This window comes from Durio zibethinus, chromosome 8, assembly GCF_047325235.1.
Source record: "Durio zibethinus cultivar Kanyao isolate XHJ-2024 chromosome 8, ASM4732523v1, whole genome shotgun sequence".
Lineage (NCBI taxonomy): Eukaryota > Viridiplantae > Streptophyta > Magnoliopsida > Malvales > Malvaceae > Durio > Durio zibethinus.
In genome coordinates this window covers 22454424-22472505 of record NC_143169.1, presented here as the reverse complement: position 1 = coordinate 22472505, position 18082 = coordinate 22454424, and the positions used below count along the sequence as shown (strand labels likewise).

The 18082-nt window shown below is 30.9% G+C and overlaps 1 protein-coding gene across 1 annotated transcript; it reads left to right on the top strand.

Moving 5' to 3' along the window:
- Positions 1 to 333: 333 nt before the first annotated feature.
- Positions 334 to 3200, top strand: LOC111278574 (IQ domain-containing protein IQM1-like). The gene is made up of 8 exons (XM_089765088.1): positions 334 to 681; positions 792 to 938; positions 1167 to 1232; positions 1376 to 1464; positions 1554 to 1641; positions 2059 to 2289; positions 2374 to 2475; positions 2573 to 3200. The coding sequence occupies exons 1-8, from the start codon at positions 334 to 336 to the stop codon at positions 3032 to 3034; spliced, it is 1533 nt and encodes a 510-aa protein (XP_089621214.1). The 3' UTR covers positions 3035 to 3200.
- Positions 3201 to 18082: the final 14882 nt, after the last annotated feature.

Below are 18082 nucleotides of genomic sequence, written 5' to 3'. Positions count from 1 at the left end.
AAAGCGGCTCTCGTTTTCTGTCATATCTTTCTGTTGTGTCTCTTACGTATTTGAAGGTACCATGCATGTTTTAGTAAACTTCATTGATTCTTTTCCAGTCTCCTGAAAATAACACGTCTCAGTCATTTTAAGAACACTGACTATTATTTTTATAAAGAGGGTGTGGAATCTGGCTTTCTAATTTCATCAGGCATTGATTAAGATATTCTTGCTTCTTTCAGGTTCATGCATTTTATTAACTGAGATTTTCCTTCTTTATTGTTATGACATGCAATTTCTGATAGATTCTTGAAATGGTCAAATTTGTTAATTTTATTTGTAGAAGACGCAGAGATGGTTTTGATGACACCCGTCGACTTTGATGAGAGGAAGGGGAAGGATGCATTGAGAACAAGCAGCTTCAAGAAAAGGGATAATACTGATGAATCAGATCATGAGCAAGATAGAATCCTTAATGGAGAGACTATGCGCTTCAAGAAAAATAAACCCGGAAAGCTAAAGCTCCAAATGACTGTTTCAGCACCTGATATCATCAATAGGAGGATTTCTATCACGATTGCTTCTCCAGAACAAGCAAAATTTCTGTCTTCCAGGCCTGCTAGCGAGCTTCATGCAGCTGCTACTAAGCTGCAAAAGTTTTACAAAAGTTACCGGACTCGAAGAAACCTTGCAGATTGCGCTGTTGTTGTTGAGGAACTCTGGTAATTTGTTCTCTTAACCATCATTTTTTTCTTCCAATAAAATTTCCGGATTAATGTTGCCTGCAAAATTTATTCTTTTGGGTCATCTAGTTCTTGGTCCAAATTCTTTTTTTTTTCTTCAGGTGGAAGGCATTAGAATTTGCAGCTCTGAGGCGGAGCTCTGTATCATTCTTTAACTCTAATAAATCAGAAACAGCTATTTCCCGATGGGCACGTGCTCGGACAAGAGCAGCCAAGGTATGAGTTTTTTTTCCGGAAATGTTTCAGACAAAGTCTTAAATTTGGTGTCACATGTTTCAACATTTAGACCAAATCTAGTTCTTTTTCTCTTAAAGATGGAAATTATCTTGTCAAGAAAAATGTCAATCAAAATCCTTTTTTGACCGGTACAACTTGTATACCAACAATCTCTTGCCGCAAACTAACATTCACTTTCAAATTTGTTGTTAATGATGACAATCGTAGGTTGGGAAAGGCCTGTCAAAGGACGTTAAAGGTCAGCAGTTGGCTTTACGACACTGGCTTGAAGCTGTAAGTCAATGTTCGGAGTATTGCTTACTTCTACTTTGAATAACTAATCCACTAATTCTTCCAATAATGTTCACGAATTTTAATAGCGATTTGACTACTTAAGTTACCACTTCTATTTTCAACCTTTTGATTTTGTTACGCAGATTGATCCACGACATCGTTACGGTCACAACCTACATTTGTACTATGATGTCTGGTTTGAGAATGGGAGTTCTCAACCCTTCTTCTACTGGTAAATGGGAAAAAAATCAGAATATTGATCTTCATTTTTTTTTTCTTTTTCGAATTTCCTGAGACAGTTACATTTCCATCAAATTGCAGGTTGGACGTTGGAGAAGGCAAAGAAGTTAATCTTGACAAATGCCCAAGGCCCAATCTACAGCGTGAATGCATCGAATATCTCGGACCGGTAAGGGCAATCGGCACTTATCTACAATGGTAGTCTATTCTAATTGAAGGCAATTGCATGCCGGGCAGCTGTTTCCTTCTATTATTTTTTTGTACTTAAGGTTGCCAGAATACCAATAGTCCACACGACCGTTGGCTTTTTTTTAAGTCAATATGGAACTTTTCTCCTTCATTACTTCAGGAGAATGACACTGATTTGCTTAAAAAGATTTTAGTTAGAAAAAAGTTATTTTTTTCTTTCTTTTTTTTTTCAATATGAAGATCAATCAAGTATTGGATAATTCTGGGGTACTTTCTGGATTCCAAGATAAAGTAAAAGATGAGTCGAAAAGAATGTTATTTTGCAAATTTTAGCTCAGTTAATGATCAGGGAATGAGTTTTCAGTGCTCAGATATATATTATTGCTTGGTTTTGCAGAAAGAAAGGGAAGCGTACGAAGTTATTCTGCAGAGAGGGAAGCTGATTTACAAACAAAGTAAAGCGGCAGTTAACACAATAGAAAGAACCAAGTGGATATTTGTTCTAAGTACATCAAGAATCCTGTACGTTGGGCAGAAGGAGAAGGGTCTCTTTCACCACTCCAGTTTCCTAGCTGGGGGAGCCACCATTGCATCGGGAAGATTGGTTGTTCGTCGTGGAACTCTCGACGTATGTTGCTAGCTTTGTTCTCATTAATTTTTCAACAAAACAATCATGAAAAACATTTTGAATTTTTGTTTTCTTCCTTTTCAGGCTATCTGGGCTTACAGTGGTCATTATCGCCCGACAGAAGAGAATTTCATGGAATTATGCAGTTTCTTGGAGGAACATCATGTCGACTTGACAAATGTTAAGGTAACAATTGGTAGCTGTTCAGCTTCCTTTCATTAACCTGATCAGCCACCATTAATTCAAGACATTTTTGTTAAGATTATTTCTTTTTCCTCTGCAGAAATGTCCGATAGATGATGATATCCCCAGTGAAGTTAAAACTCACAAGGAACTGAAATTACCAGGGTCTGTTAAAGAAACGGCTGAAAATATTTCATGTACAAATACCGACCCAATTCATGCCAAAGAGAATTCCATTGGAAAAGATCGTGGCAACGAAGAAAATTGTGAGAGAAACAAGTCAGTTGACAAAACTGTGGCGTATGATTTGGGGAAGGCTGTAAAATACAAGTGGAGTACAGGGGTTGGTCCTCGGATTGGCTGTGTCAGAGACTACCCAGCACAGCTACAATTCAAGGCACTGGAACAGGTTAATTTATCACCAAGGGTCAAGCCAGGACATCCTTCGCTGACATGTGGCTCAATTCCTTCTCCGAGACCAAGTCCCAATGTTCACTTATCTCCTAGGCTTGCCTATCTTGGACTAGTTAGCCCACGGGTCAGGGTTTCGGCTCGTAATTAGTCGTAATTAACCACGACTTTTTTTAAGTCAACCGGCCTTTTGTGTTTTTCAGGAATAACCAAAAATTTATTGTTCTTTCATATACTTATTAGTTTTTTTTTTTTTACCTTGACTGTGTAAGTCTTCTTGTGTTTTAGTTGAAATTTCGTGTAGAATTCGTTTTTTACTCAAGTTTCTTCGAGAAATTGTTTGGATTTGTTGGTTTATACAAAGCTTGTGAATTTTACTCATAATTCGAATACTCTAATTTTGGAATAGAGTTGGTCTAAATTTTCCTATTAATTAACTAGTACAACATTTTTTAATTTCATGGGGGTTACAGTAGAATTATCGTAGAAAAAACCAATGTCTTTCCATTTGGGATTCTATTTCATACTTAGTAAGAAAGACATCTTCAATGAGGGATGTTTCTTGTGTTGAATATGTTGTGTATCATTAGTGAAAGGATATTTGGCGTGGGAGAGATCATGAATTGTGTTGGAGGTTTTGGTTCAGTTGTCAATTGAGGTATATGATTGAAGGGGTAACAACAGAGCTTGAGCTTGGTTTTGGTTTTGGAGGTTAGAAAAGTGGTTGTTTTGTAATTCTTTTGGTTTTCTGGTTCACTGGTTGTTTTCTCTGAATCTATGAATCTATTTTTAAATTGTTTGAAAAGGAAGTTGTTTTAATTGAATTGATATTGGGGTGAAGTTGTCTTGGTTTTGAGGGTGTTGTTGTGGGAGGAGGTTTATATTAAAATGGTGTGAAAAAAGATTTTGAGGGTGAGGTTGAAGGCCGATTGTATGGTTCTAGTAAAGAGGAAGAGTATAAGTTTTGGTCCAGGACGTCATGCATTTCAGTGTTGATGGAGGTGAAGATACTATAACTGAAAGTTGATTATTGTTGTTGTTTCTAACATAATTGATTTTGTTGAAGGTTTTGCAAGTTGAATTTTGAGGCTGATACCATTCTAGGACATATTCTAGGATAGCAGAAGGACTGGTTACCCATATCAAGGTAATACCAAATATAAATAGTTCATAGATCAGACATATAACCAAGGCATTCTAGCTGGTGTTCAAGACTAAGCACCCTTTTGGCATAACATTGAACTGGTGGCCTGATTTTTATAAAGATGCTTTTCACTATGGTAGCCTACTTTAGACCCTTGGTACATTAACTTTTCTTTGGTTGGGTGGATCAATGATCTGTTTGATAATTTTAGAAGGCTTTCTGATGCAAAAGATCTACAACATTGTAGCAATTGTATCATTGCAAATGATGATATAGAAAACTCTCTTTGATTCTAAATCTAACTACTAAAGAAGGAGGAACGAATTACCAAAAGAAAAGAGAGGTTTTAGCCAAAAATATTTTATAAGAAAGAATTTCTTACATAGAAGAACTTTTTAGGGAAGTGATGACTTGTTACTTTTGTGAGAATGAGTTACAAATTTATACAAGAAAAAAGTAAACAAATAGTAAGCAAATAGGACCTATAATAGTGACATTGGACCCATGACTAAATATATAAAGCAATCGACTTGACTTACAGCAACTTTAATAAAATAACTTTAGTATAATAAAAGTAAAGATTTTTTTTGTTTTATTAAAATAGCTTTAAAAAAGTAGACTTGACTTGAAAATGACTTAAAGTGATATAAAATTGACGCTAAAGTTAATGTTGACAAAAAGCAAAGTTTAATATGTCATCATCTTGTTTTGGAGTCTTTTGGAGGAGTCTGAAAAACATCTTTTAAAAGTATCACACATAATTAAACATAATTGGACTGAAATAGAAAATTTTCTTTTTGTTTCAACACCATAACTGATTGGATCATTCTGAAAAATCTTCATATGGGTCTTGTGAATCTTGCCATTCCATTTATTTGATAACTTCAGGGGGTTTCCAATAAGGGTTTCATTCTATTGGTCTAGCATGATCAAGTTAATATCTTGTTGTTTCAAGAAGGGCTTCTCTCCATTCACCATTAAATTTTGTTTCATAAATCTTTTTATTAATCTTAAGCTGATAATTATATTTTAAAGGGTAGCTTTCTCATGAAACATCATCTTGGAGCTTTGGCCAATTATGTTTGGAAATCTTATGGTTCATATCTCACATATTTATCTTTAAAACTGTTTGTATTCAACAAGGTGATCAAATATGAAATCTGATAATGAATAACTTTGTGAGATATATAAATTGTCACGCAAGGGAAATATTATGGTTAATCTAATAAATAATTACAATATTGTGAAAAATCAAAATGATGTGAGGATCAGGGAAAACTTTATCTTTCATAAGTTTCTATCCATTGAATCCATATGAAAATAGGTCTGAACCCTTAGAAGAAAAACTTAAAGTGTTGGTGACTGAGATCCATCTGTTTTTTTTTTTCTTTTGGGTTGATACTTAACTGATGAAAATAATGGATGAGTCTTTTGAGCTTTTAGAGTGGGAATTCTACACTTATGTAGTAAAGGTGATAAAGGTACCACATGAAACAAATAGTTTCTTTGGAAACCAAAGTGGGTTAGAGAATTTGAAAGGGTGAATGAAAAAATATTCTGCATGTATTTCAAAAATGAAAGTGTCTTCAAATCTTTTGAGTATCTTGGATTGGTATTTAAACAATAGTTGTAAGGCTTTTTGATCAAGGGATTTGGTTACAATTAGTTTTTTTAATTTTTAAGGAAGTTTTTCAATTGGGATGTTGAGAAATTCATCTAATAGATTATTCATTTGAGAAATTCATATCAAGGTGAGGTTTTGTTAAGAAGGAACAAATGAGTTTTTTGAGGATAAGGCTTGGGAGGAAGAAGGTGAAGGTAAGGGATTCATCATGAAATTGACTGAAATAATTTTTAAAGAACTTGATAGAGGTCTAAAAAAAGTTTTGGATAACATGTGTAGGAGAATATTATCCTTTTCTTTTTATATGTGTTGTGGTGAAAGAGTAATTTGAAAACTATTGAGAAAATTTGAGTAACTGTGCATTTGATATATGTTTTTTTATGAAATTATAAGTATCCGGTCAAAAGTTGATATCTAGTTCCACTAAAAAGTGGTAACCTTTTAGTGTACTTTGCAGCTAAAATCTTTTTTAATGTAAAGTGATAATGGATTTCGAAATATTTAAATCTATTGCTTTTGTATCCATATATTTGTTTGGTTTCATCTTTTTCTTCAATAAGGATTGCCAACCAAAATTTATTGCTTGTATCTGTATGCAATATCTTTTTTCATCTGAAGAAATCTTTAAAATTGAAATTAACTAAGCTCTTATCTTCAGCATCTATGTTAACTTTGTCTATTTTTGGGACCACTTAGGTGGTTCTTTCTTTAGCATCTGTTTGAAAGGATGAGTTATTTATGCAAGATCTGAGAAAAATTCACTCATGTAATTGACTACATCAAAGAATTATTGTACTTGCTTCTTAGAGAAATTTTCATTAGAAAAATCTTTAAGTGCCTTAGCAATGTTTGATTGAGCTATGTATTATCTATTTTTCAAATACATACCTAAGAAATCAATTTTTGAGATGCCAATAATAATCTTTTTCTTTAAGTGCATTATCTTATACTGTTGAACTTATCCAATAACTGTGTATGAGATGTAACATCTGAAAAGAACAATAAGATATTATTAATGTAAATCGGTGTATTATAAAAAATAAGAGCAAAAATCTATCATTGCTTTTTGAAATAATGAGAGAGAAACTTTTAAATCAAAAGGCATAACTGTCCACTGAAAATAGTATTGAAAGACGTAAAATGCATTTTGTATATGTCCTATGAATGTAAACCTAATTGTCAAAATTTTACTTTGAGATCAAACATTAAATGGCTTATAATTAATCGCCAATTTTAATTTTCTATGAATTTATTCTGAACGTTTATTGACATAAAACGCTTTACACACCTATAGTGAGAAGAAATTGATTCAATTAATCCTTGTGCCTGGAGTTACGAACATTTTTAACTTGCTAGCTTTAAATGATTTGGATTCGTTCTTAAGTGACTAGCTTTTATGATGTTTATATTTTTCTATTTTTTAAAGGGAAGGGTAATGAAAAAATCAAGATTTTCCCAAAATAAGTGGTTGTATTTTTGGAGAAATTCTGAATGATTTTTTGCATATGAAATTTAAATGAACTTATGTCTAAAATCTGTTTGAATGGTTAAGGTGAAAAGGTTTGGAAGATTTTTTCAAGATCTTAAATAACTTTCAAATTTTATACATTTTTTACTGAGTCTTAAACTTGGTATACTAGTAACCACGTCAAAACCAATAATAAAGTCTTTTTATGGAAGTGGTGATCCTAAAATTCCTTAGGTTATTTGACAACTTAGGAATATTTGAAGGGTAACAAAGTTGCTAATAAAGTCTATAAAGAATACATTCTCATTAGTAATTTTAAAAATTTTTTTTTATTTTTTCAAAAGTTTTTGAAAAAGGTTATGGTTTGAATGGCACCAGTGTCAAAAAAGGCTGTAATTGTTATAGGAAGAGAGCATTTGTAGGTAAAGACCTGTACTAAGGCTAAAAGCATTTTTTGAGGTTGAAGGGTTTGGATTTTTTTAAGTCTTGGACTAACATGTATTTAAAACATTGATCATTTGAATAATCATCTGAGTCTAAGTCTGAGCTATCCTCATCAAATTATTTGATCATATAACAATGATATTTCATTTTGCTCATCATCAAGGAAAAAGACTAATACCATGATATTAACAATATCTTATATCATTTTTACTAATTTTTTGTTAGATTTGAGGTAATTTTTTGTAAAATGTTTCGATTTTTTGTAAAGAAAGCATTTTTTTTTTCTTTTGGCTTTGAGTTTTTTTTCTTTCTGCTAAACTTCAATTTTTGGAATCTTATGGGCTTTTTTGTTGTTCTGAACAGCTTTTTGTATTTAGAGAAGTGAGAGTTTCTAGGAGGTATGAATCTCCTGATGTGTTTTTTTTTTTGTGACTAAAAAGACATGTAAAGTCCTTGAAAGAGCTTTTGATTTGGAGTCCATAGAAAAAGTAAAAACATGGTCTTTCTGGCTTTCTGGAGTTGTTCACCAAGTTTGCAATATATCTATGCTCTTTGTAAATCTTATCAAGGGCTTTTTATCATCTTATAGATATCACCAAGATCATGATTTTGACATCAAGGGAAATTATGTTGAGTTGAGTCCTTATTTGTTGTGCAAATTCTTTTGGAATAGAATTGAGAAAAGGTTGTTTTAGGTTGATATCATCGAATCCATCAAATCTATAAAAATACTGAGAGAATTGTTGATAGTGTCTGTCAAGACCTTTTGGGTGAAGGAATAACATTTAAGCTTGAAAAATTATTCTCTGATTTTTTCCAATTTGAGTGTCTTGGTTGTAAAATATCACTAAAAATTAAAGTACAACTTATGTAATTGTTGGGCATTAAAAGAATTATAATTGTCTGTATTCACCAATATTATTCGAAAATTTTTTTAAGGTTCCAATCAATCTTGAAATAAATCTGATTAAAACCATATTCATCGTAATATTGGGATTATAGTTTAATTTAACAAGTCCCTAAACGAGGAATTCTTAGAATTTTAAAGGCCATTTGGAAGGAGAAATATCATCAATTGTGAAAATTAAAAACTTTAATTTGAAAGAAGGCACATGTTTATGTCTAAGAAAGATGTTGTTTAGTATCCATTGCATCAGGGTTGTGCACTTCTGGGTTATCTTTTGAAACTTTAACTATTAGTTTAGTCATGAAGATTTGAAAAATTGTATCATCTGAATCATCTGACTTAATACTTTTTATCTGAGATTTTATTTCATACTTAATAAGAAAGATATCTTCAATGAAAAGTTAAGAGATGTTTTCTTATGCTATGTGTTGTATCATTTGTGGAAGGAAATTTGGTGTGAAGAGATCATGAGTTGTGTTGGAGGTTTTAGTTCAATTGTTTGTTGAGGTATAGGGTTTGAAAGGGTAGCAACAGAGCTTGAGCTTGGTTTTGGTTTTGGAGGTTGAAAAAGTGGTTATTCTGTAATTCTTTTGGTTTTCTGGTTACTGATTGTTTTTTTTTTGAATCTATGAATCCATTTTTCAATTGTTTTGAAGGGAGATTATTTTGGTTGATCTGATATCTAGATGAAGTATTATCTTGGTTGTGAGGGTGTTGTTGTAGGAATAGATTTGTACTGAAATAGTGTGAAAAAAACTTTGGGGGTGCGATTGAAGGTAGGTTGTATGGTTGGTAAGAAGAAGAAGTATAAGTTTGGTAAGAGGTGTTGTGCATTCTAGTGTTAATGGGAGTGAAGATATTATAACTAGAAGTTGATTGTTGTTTTTGACGAAGTTGATTATGAAGGTCTACAAATTGAATCTTGAAGCTTTACATCTCTTTCTCTTTTTTAGTGAAAGTATAAGTGAAGCCAGTGTTGGTTTCAATCATGTATCTGAGTTCTCGATCTAGAGTCATTATCCCTGATTGGATTTCAAGAATAATATTTTAGAGATTAACAAGACTTTGGTCAAAATAATGATTGACTTGGTATAACTTGTTTTCTATTCTGGTTAAATATGCATTTTGATGAAAAAATTTTCAATCTGCCTGTTTAAATCTGCTTTTGCATGGAAAACACTTTTCTAATTTTTATAATCATATCTATCAGTAGGGTTTGAAATTTTTGGAATGTGTTTATATTGATTTTTATGGAATTCTTAAAAACAAGAAAAAATAAGGCTGTCTTGATTGCATCATGCATACCTGAAATAGAGGTTGGTTTGTTTTTGGGTTTTGAAGAGCTTGAATTTTATAGGATTTTGGAAGTGATTTTGGATTTTTATCCTTTTTAAGATAGATGACATAATAGTCAAGCTTTGTTGAGAATTCACTAAATAGATCAATTTCAAAGTTTCTTTTTTCATATCTTTTTTTCAGCTTTTGTTAGAAGACCTTTTTTTTTTACTTTTTCAAAGGATCATCATCATTATCGAGGAAGCTTCTGTATGTGTCTTTCTGACATCCTTTGCATTTACAATCAATGTCCCAATAACAGAGTCTTTATGAAGATCTGTATGCATATACAAGTTTTCTATCTGGCTCAAAGTGTGTAATTCGAACATTTGGTTTAGCTTGACATTTTTACATCATGAATTACGTAGGAAAGATGGTTTAGGTAGGAATATCTTTTCCTTTACTGTGATCAAACTCATTTGTCATAATGTTATTTTGATTTGTCTTGTAGGTAGGATCAAAACGTTGAATGGGTTCATTTTTCTTTCAAATCTTTAGGTAACTGTTGTCCACGACTTAAGGAGTAAAGTGGCAAGTTCTTCATTAGAGATTTGCTTTGGAATGTGAACATGTCTGAGATTTTTGTTTGCTGCTTCCATTTTTACAAATATAACATCATCAAATTTTAGTAAAGGGGAGTTTATGGTATGATCTTGAATTTTGTATACAATTTGGTAATGAAGGGTTGCTTGAAATCCTCTCATTTCAGTGCGTATAATCTACACCTAAACTTTTAAAGCATTTAATAATGTGAGATCATTAAGAGACATTATAATTTAAGAAAACTATGAAGAAGACAGTTCTTGCATTGAACGTTGTCTCAATTATGCCAAGTACTACATGTTTGTAGTCTTTGAATTTGGTATCCAACAAAGCCATCCTGATACATACAATAATACCATTTCTGTCATGAAAAGTCAAAGCTATTCTAATAGCACCAAAGTGGATATAAGTATAACCTTGCTCTAAACACTGTTGTGGAAATTTTTTTGAAATTTGAAAAGTAACAAAGTGCTTTTGGGTTCATGCTGAGAGAATACATTGATCAAACTTTGCGGCTTGAACATACTCTTTTAAAGCTTGAAATTTTGGCTTTAAAAGGTTTTTTATGGATTTGGTAAAGGAAGTGAAAGTATTGAAAAAAGCAATATAAAGGTTTATAATAAGAAAAATTGTTTGTTAGAATTTTTTCTCTTCTTAGATATAATTTACTTCATAAAAGGAATTCAACTTAGAAGAAAAAGATTTCTTAAGTACAAGAGAAAGAGGAAAAGATAAATTAAAAGAAGATTTAGAAGTAAAAGGTTACGAATTACAAGTATTTGATAAATCCATTAGAATGAAAACTCTTTTGACTTTTCATATCCAACTCAATTGTTAGAAACAGAATAGAAGGAGAATTCTATATAGTGTTGGGTTCTGATACCATTTTAGAACATATTTTAAGACAATAGAGTGATCGATTGCCTACATCAAGGTAAACCAAACATAAGTAGACCATAATTCAGATATATAACCAAATGATTCTAGCTGGTGTTCAAGACTAGGTGCCAAAGTGACAGATTTTTGCTTTCATCTTTGATAATGCACTGATCTACATTGATGATCTCTTGTTATTTTCTTTAGATGTCACATTTCATATATAGTTATGGGATAAATTTCAGACAATTGTTTAACAGTATAGGATAATGCTTTTAGAGAAAAAAGATGATCATTGACACCTTAGAAATTGATTTCTTAGGTATGTATTTGAAAGATGAATAATATATAGCTCAACCACACATTACTAAGACACTTAAAGATTTTTCTTATGAAATCTTTCTAAGAAGCAAGTATAACAATTCCTCAATGTAGTCAATTACATGAGTGAATTGTTCCTAGATCTTGCACAAATAACTCATCCCCTCAGACAGATGCTAAAGAAAGAACCACCTAAGTGATCCCAAAAGAAGATAAAATGCTAAAAATAAGAATGCTATCACTTCTAACTTTAAAGATTCCTTCAGATGAAAAAATAATATTACAGACAAATGCAAGTGATAAATTTTGGTGGGCAATCCTTATCGAAGAAAAAGATGAAACCAAACAAATATGTAAATACAAAAATGATAGATTCAAAGATTCAAAAATCTATTATCACTCTACACTAAAAGAGGTTTTAACTGTAAAGTATGAAATCCAAATATTTAAATTTCACCTCATTAGTTACCATTTTCTCATAAAATTAGATATGTTAGCTTCTGACCAGATGCTTAATTTTAAAAAAATTATCAAAAGCATAATTACTTAGATTCTCTCAATGGTTTTTAAAGTACTCTTCCACCACAACACATAAAAAGAAATGATAATGTTCTCCAAAAAATGTTATCTAGACCTCTTCCCATCCTTTTTTGAGTTCTTTAAAGATTATTCCAATCATTTCTATGATGAATCTCTCACCCTCACCTTCTTCCTCTCAAGCCCCTTAATCAATAAAAAATCTTTTCTTTACCCTTACTTTTACTAGCCAAACTACAAACCATTTATCCCAAACACAAATCATAAAACTGTGTTTCTAGTACAAAATCTCCCTTTTGAAATACAACAAATAAATGTACAAAAACCATTGACAATTGTGCTAAAGATCTCATTTTCAAAATACAAGCTATACTCATAAAAAAAAAAAAAAGCTGACCATGGCATCAGACCCATTGGGCTACATCCCAAGTATCATTTTCATCTTTTCCAGATTCTCTATATAGCTAAGCTATTCAAAGAAGCTTTGGTTCTTCTATGGTATTTATGTTAGCTTTACACCATTGCCATCGAATTTAACTCAGCAGAACTCACATTGGCTACTGTTGTTTTAACCAATACAAAATATCTACATCAAAAGGATATTGCACTTGAAAAATTCTTGAGATGGTTCAACACCTTACACAAATGGTTCAACCTCACCAAAAACATTCCATAACACAACCATATCATTTTCATGTTTTACAGACCTTGCCAAATCTATGAAGGTTTTGCTTTTTTTCAAGAGCACTTGAATATCTACATATGTAATTCGTACCTTCTATACAAATCCATATTTTTATATGCTTATAAGTACAAACTTCTCCTCAAAAGATTGTAAAATCAATCAAATCTCCTAGATCCTAGCAGAGCTTCCTTTTTTTCAAAAAAGAACTATAATAATGGTACCCTCAAGAATATATAAAAAAACTGTACAGCCATCTTGACAAATGGACTCCTAAACCCACTTTAATAATTGGTGAAGTGATCTATCTCAAAGATTGGTAAACTTTGACCTTCATGATCTAGCTAAATTAGCTTAACTTCCAACAAATCCTTATAGATAAAATTTAGAAGATATTGCAAGAATAAGAAAAAGATTTGAATACAAAATGTACAGCTAGCTGTTCTAAAATTGTGACAAAGATCCTACAAACTTTGAAAAAGAATTATTTCAATGGGTAGACAACTGTTTATCCATCTAATACCTTGAAGATTTTTCAAAATAATCTAGTAAAAAATTCAATCATAGTGTTGAAGTAAAAAGAAAATTTCCTGTTCTAATCCAATTATATTTAATTATGTGTGATGCTTTTAAAATATGCTTTCCAGAGTCCTCCAAAAGATTCTAAGATAAGATGATAGCACATCAAGCTTTGCTTTTGTCAACATCAATTTTGACGTCAACTTTATGTCTACTTTAAGTAGTTTTTAAGTCAAGTCTACTTTTCTAAAGCTATTTTGATAAAGTAAAAAGAATCTTACATTTACTTTATTAAAGTTACCTTATTAGAGTTACTTTAAGTCAAGTCGATTGCTTTATATTTAGTCATAAACTTAACGTTATTATTATAGGTCCTATTTGTTTACTATTTGCTTACTTTTCTCTTATATAAATTTGTAACTCCTTCTCGTAGAAGGAACAAGTTATAACTTTCCCAAAAAGTTTTTTTTTTTTTTTTGTAAAAAATCCTCTTTATAAAATATGTTTGGCTAAAACTTCTATTCTTTTTTGGTAATTTTTTCTTCTTTCATCAATAGTTAGGTTTAAAATCAGAGAGTTTTCTATATCATAGTTTGCAGTTATATAAGTTACGTATGCTCTACAATTGTCAGAGTATTATGTGTCTTTTGTATCAAAAAATTTTATAGAATTGTTAAACAAATCATTGATCCACATAGCTAAAGAAAAGTTATTGTACCAAGATCTTACTAAAGTAGGCTATCATATTGAAAAGCATATCTTTATAAAAGTCAGGCCACCAGTTGACGTTATGTAAAAGAACGCTTAATCTTAAACACGGATTAAAATACCTTGGTTATATGTCTGAACTATGAACTACTTATATTTGGTATTTCTTTAATGTAGGCAATCGATTCCTCTGCTGTCTTAGAATATCCTAGAATGGTATCAGGCACAACTCCATATAGAATTATTCTTCTGTTCTATTTTTAACAACTGAGTTAGATAGGAAAAGCCGAAAGAGTTTTAATTCTCATGAATTTATCAAATACTAATAATTCATAACTTTTCACTTTTAGATATTATTTTAATTTATCTTTTTCCCCTTATCTTGTACTTAAGAAAATTTTTTCTTTTAACTTGAATTTTTTTTATGAAGTAGATTATATCCCAAAAAAAATAACTTTTAAAGCATCTAACAATGTCGGATCATGGAAAGACATTATAATTTAGGAAAACTGTGAAAAAAATAATTTCTACATTGAGTATTATCTCAACTATACCAAGTACTACATGTTTATAGTCTTTGAATCTGATATCCAATAAAACTATCATGGTACATACAATAATACCATTTTTATCATGAAAAGTCAAAGCTATTCTGATAGCACTAAAGTGGTATGAGTGTAACCTTGCTCTAACCATTATTGTGAAAATTTTTTCAAAATCTGAAGAGTAACAAAATGCTTTTGAGTTCCTGCTGGAGAATACATTGATTAAACTTTGTGACTTGAATATACTCTTTTGGGGCTTGAAATTTTGGCTTTAAAAGGGTTGTTATGGATTTGGTAAATAAAATGGAGGTATTGAAAAAAGCAATATAATGGTTTATAATAAGAAGGATTGTTGGGATTTTTTCATTAAATCAAATGATTTTCCAAGGACTTTATATGTCTTTGCAGTCACAAAAAAAAGAAACACATCAAAAGATTCAAACCTCCCAAAAACTCTCATTTTTCTAAACACAAAAAACTATTTAAAACAATAGAAAAGCCCAAAAGATTCTAAAAATTCAAGTTTGGTAAAAAGAAAAAAGATCCAAAACAGAAAGGAAATAAATGCTTTCTTTGCAAGAAATCAAGACATTTTGCATAGAACTACCCTAAGTCAGACAAAAAATCAATAAAAATGATATAAGATATTGCTAAAATCTATGTTATTAATCTTTCAAATGATGACCATGAATCAATTTTCTCTCTTGATGAAGAACAAAATGAAATATCATTGTTTATGATCAAGCAGTTTGATGATGATAGCTCAAACTCATACTTTAATAATTATTCAGATGATCAATATTTTGAATATATGTCAATCCAAGAACTCCAAAAAATTTAAACCTTTTAACCTCAAAAAATACCTTTTGCCTAAGTACAGATTTTTACCTATAAACACTTTTCTCTTATAACAATTACAGATTTGTGCTGCTCAAACCATAGCCAATCCTATTGTGTTACCCAAAAACCTTTAAAAAAAGAGAAAACCTTTTTCAAACTCGCTGATAAAAATGTATTCCCTACAGATTTTCTCAGCAACCCTGTTACCCTTCAAATATTTTTAGATTGTCAAATAACCTAAAGAATTTTAAGATTATCACTTTCACAAAAAGGCCTTGTTATTAGTTTTGATTTTATTACCAATATATCAAATTTAAGACTCAATGAAAAAGGTATAAAATTTAAAAGTTATTTCAGACTTTGAAAAAAACCTTCCAAACCTCTTCACACTGACCATTCAAACAGATTTGTTTCAGGAATTTAAACAAAAGTTTATTCAAATTTCATGTACAGAAAATCATTTAAAATTTTTTAAAAAATGCAACCACCCACTTTGGTAAAACCCTGATTTTTTCATTACCCTTTCCTTCAAAAAATATGAAAATGTCAACCCCACAAAAGCTAATTGCTCAGGAATGAATTAAGATAATTTGAAGCTAGCAAGTTAAGAATGTTTGCAACTCTAGGCACAAAGATTAATTAAACCAACTTTTTTTCCATGGGCGTGTAAAGTGTTTTATGTCAATAAACATTCAAAACAAGTTCGTGAAAAATTAAGATTGGTGATTAATTACAAACCACTTAATATTTTTCTTGTAGATGATAAGTTTCTTATTCTAGATAGAAAGTCATTGTTTGCAAACTTGTCACAAGCTAACATTCTTCTCTAAGTTTGATCTCAAGGCAATATTTTGACAATTATTTATACATCCACAAGATAGATACAACCTTTATCTCTACCTCATGTGTTCATGATGCAACCGAGATAGTCTTATGAGTCAGATTTCCCTTATTTCCAAGAATTCCATAAAGAATAATACAAACACATTTCAAAAATCCCAAACCCTACTAAGAAGATGAATAGGAAAATAAAAAAAAGTGCTTCTTATGCAGAAGTAATTTTAAACTGACAGATTGAAAATTCTCTTCATCAAAATGCCTACTTGACCATAATAGAAAATAAGTTGGACCAAGTCAATCATCAGTTCAACCAAGGTCTCGTTAATCTCCAGAATATTATTCTTGAAATCCAATCAAGAATAATGACTCTAGATCGAGCACTTAGATACATGACTGAAACCAACATTGGCTTCACTTATACTTTCACAGAAATAGAGAAAGAGTTGAAAAAAAAGCATTTATTTTCTTTTTGCCTTGGGTATTTTTTTTCTTTCTGCCAAACTTGAATTTTTGAAATTTTACAGGCTTGTTTGTTGTTCTAAACAACTTTTTGTGTTTAGAGAAAAGTGAGAGTTTTTAGGAGATTTGAATCTTTTGATGTGTTTCTTTTTTCTATGATTGCAAAGACATATAGAGTCCTTGGAGGAGTATTTGATTTAGAGTCTAGAGGATGAGTAAAAGCATAATCTTTCTAGCTTTTTGGAGTTGTTCACCAAGTTTGCAATATATTTGTGCTCTTTGCAAATCTTATTAAGGGTTTTTATCATCATCTTGTATATATTACCGAGATTCATGATTTTAACATCAAAAGATCTTAGGTTGAACTGAGTCCTTATTTGTTTTGCAAGTTCTTTTAGAATAGAATTGAAAAACACTTGCTTTAGGTTGATATAATTGAATCCACCAAGTATATAAAAATATTGAGAGAAATTAATATATGTTAAATATTTTAGGACGGAAGGAATATTAATTAGTGTAATATGAATATAAAGATATGAAGAAAATTATGGTAGTCAGGGTAAGCTTTTTTTCCCTTACGATTGGCATGTCCCGCATGCTTGAATAATGACTAAATTTAGGTTGACCACGATGTATGTCCAAGAAATTCTTCCTTGAAGTATTTGACGAGTGAAATTGTGGTAGTTGGTCGGCAGTTTTCCTTCATCGTTTTATTCTTACCTTCCCCTTTTCTATTCAATATGTTTTCCAAGGTCCTCCTCTTGATCTTTTTATAAAAATTAAATGTTTATCTTAGTAATCTGTACATTTTCATGTATATCATTACTTACCGTCAAATAATTTCATGTTGAGAGCAATAAAGAACCTCCGTAATAAATGAAAATGCATAATTAATATATATTTTTTGTAATACCTGAAAAAAAAAAATATCGTGTTACATCTTAGTTTCGAGATGTTGAAAATTTTTCTTTGTCTCGTGCATTTGATGTTATAAATTAAAAAGGAATGCATGAAATCCGACCAAGTCAGAAGATCATCATCGTCTCAAAAGGTATTACCATCAGTGTTCGGTCTTCACTTTTTGGACTAGTGAAAAAACAGCGCAATCTTCTACATTGGAAACCAGATGGTTATTTTGACCAATTCTCTCTCTTTCACATTCATAAATGCAAGAAGAAAAAAAAAAGGAAAACATCTTCATTCAGAATAGCAATAGAAAGGTCCACAAGTTTATAATAATTAATATAGTAACCTTTCGTTTCCAAAGAAAGTACACTCAGATGATGGAAAAAAATTCATCATCATTTTCAAACAACTCGTGTTATGTATTTTCTATTCAAACCACCAGAGGGTTTAATGGGTACAAAGATTTTCAAAAGCGGCTCTCGTTTTCTGTCATATCTTTCT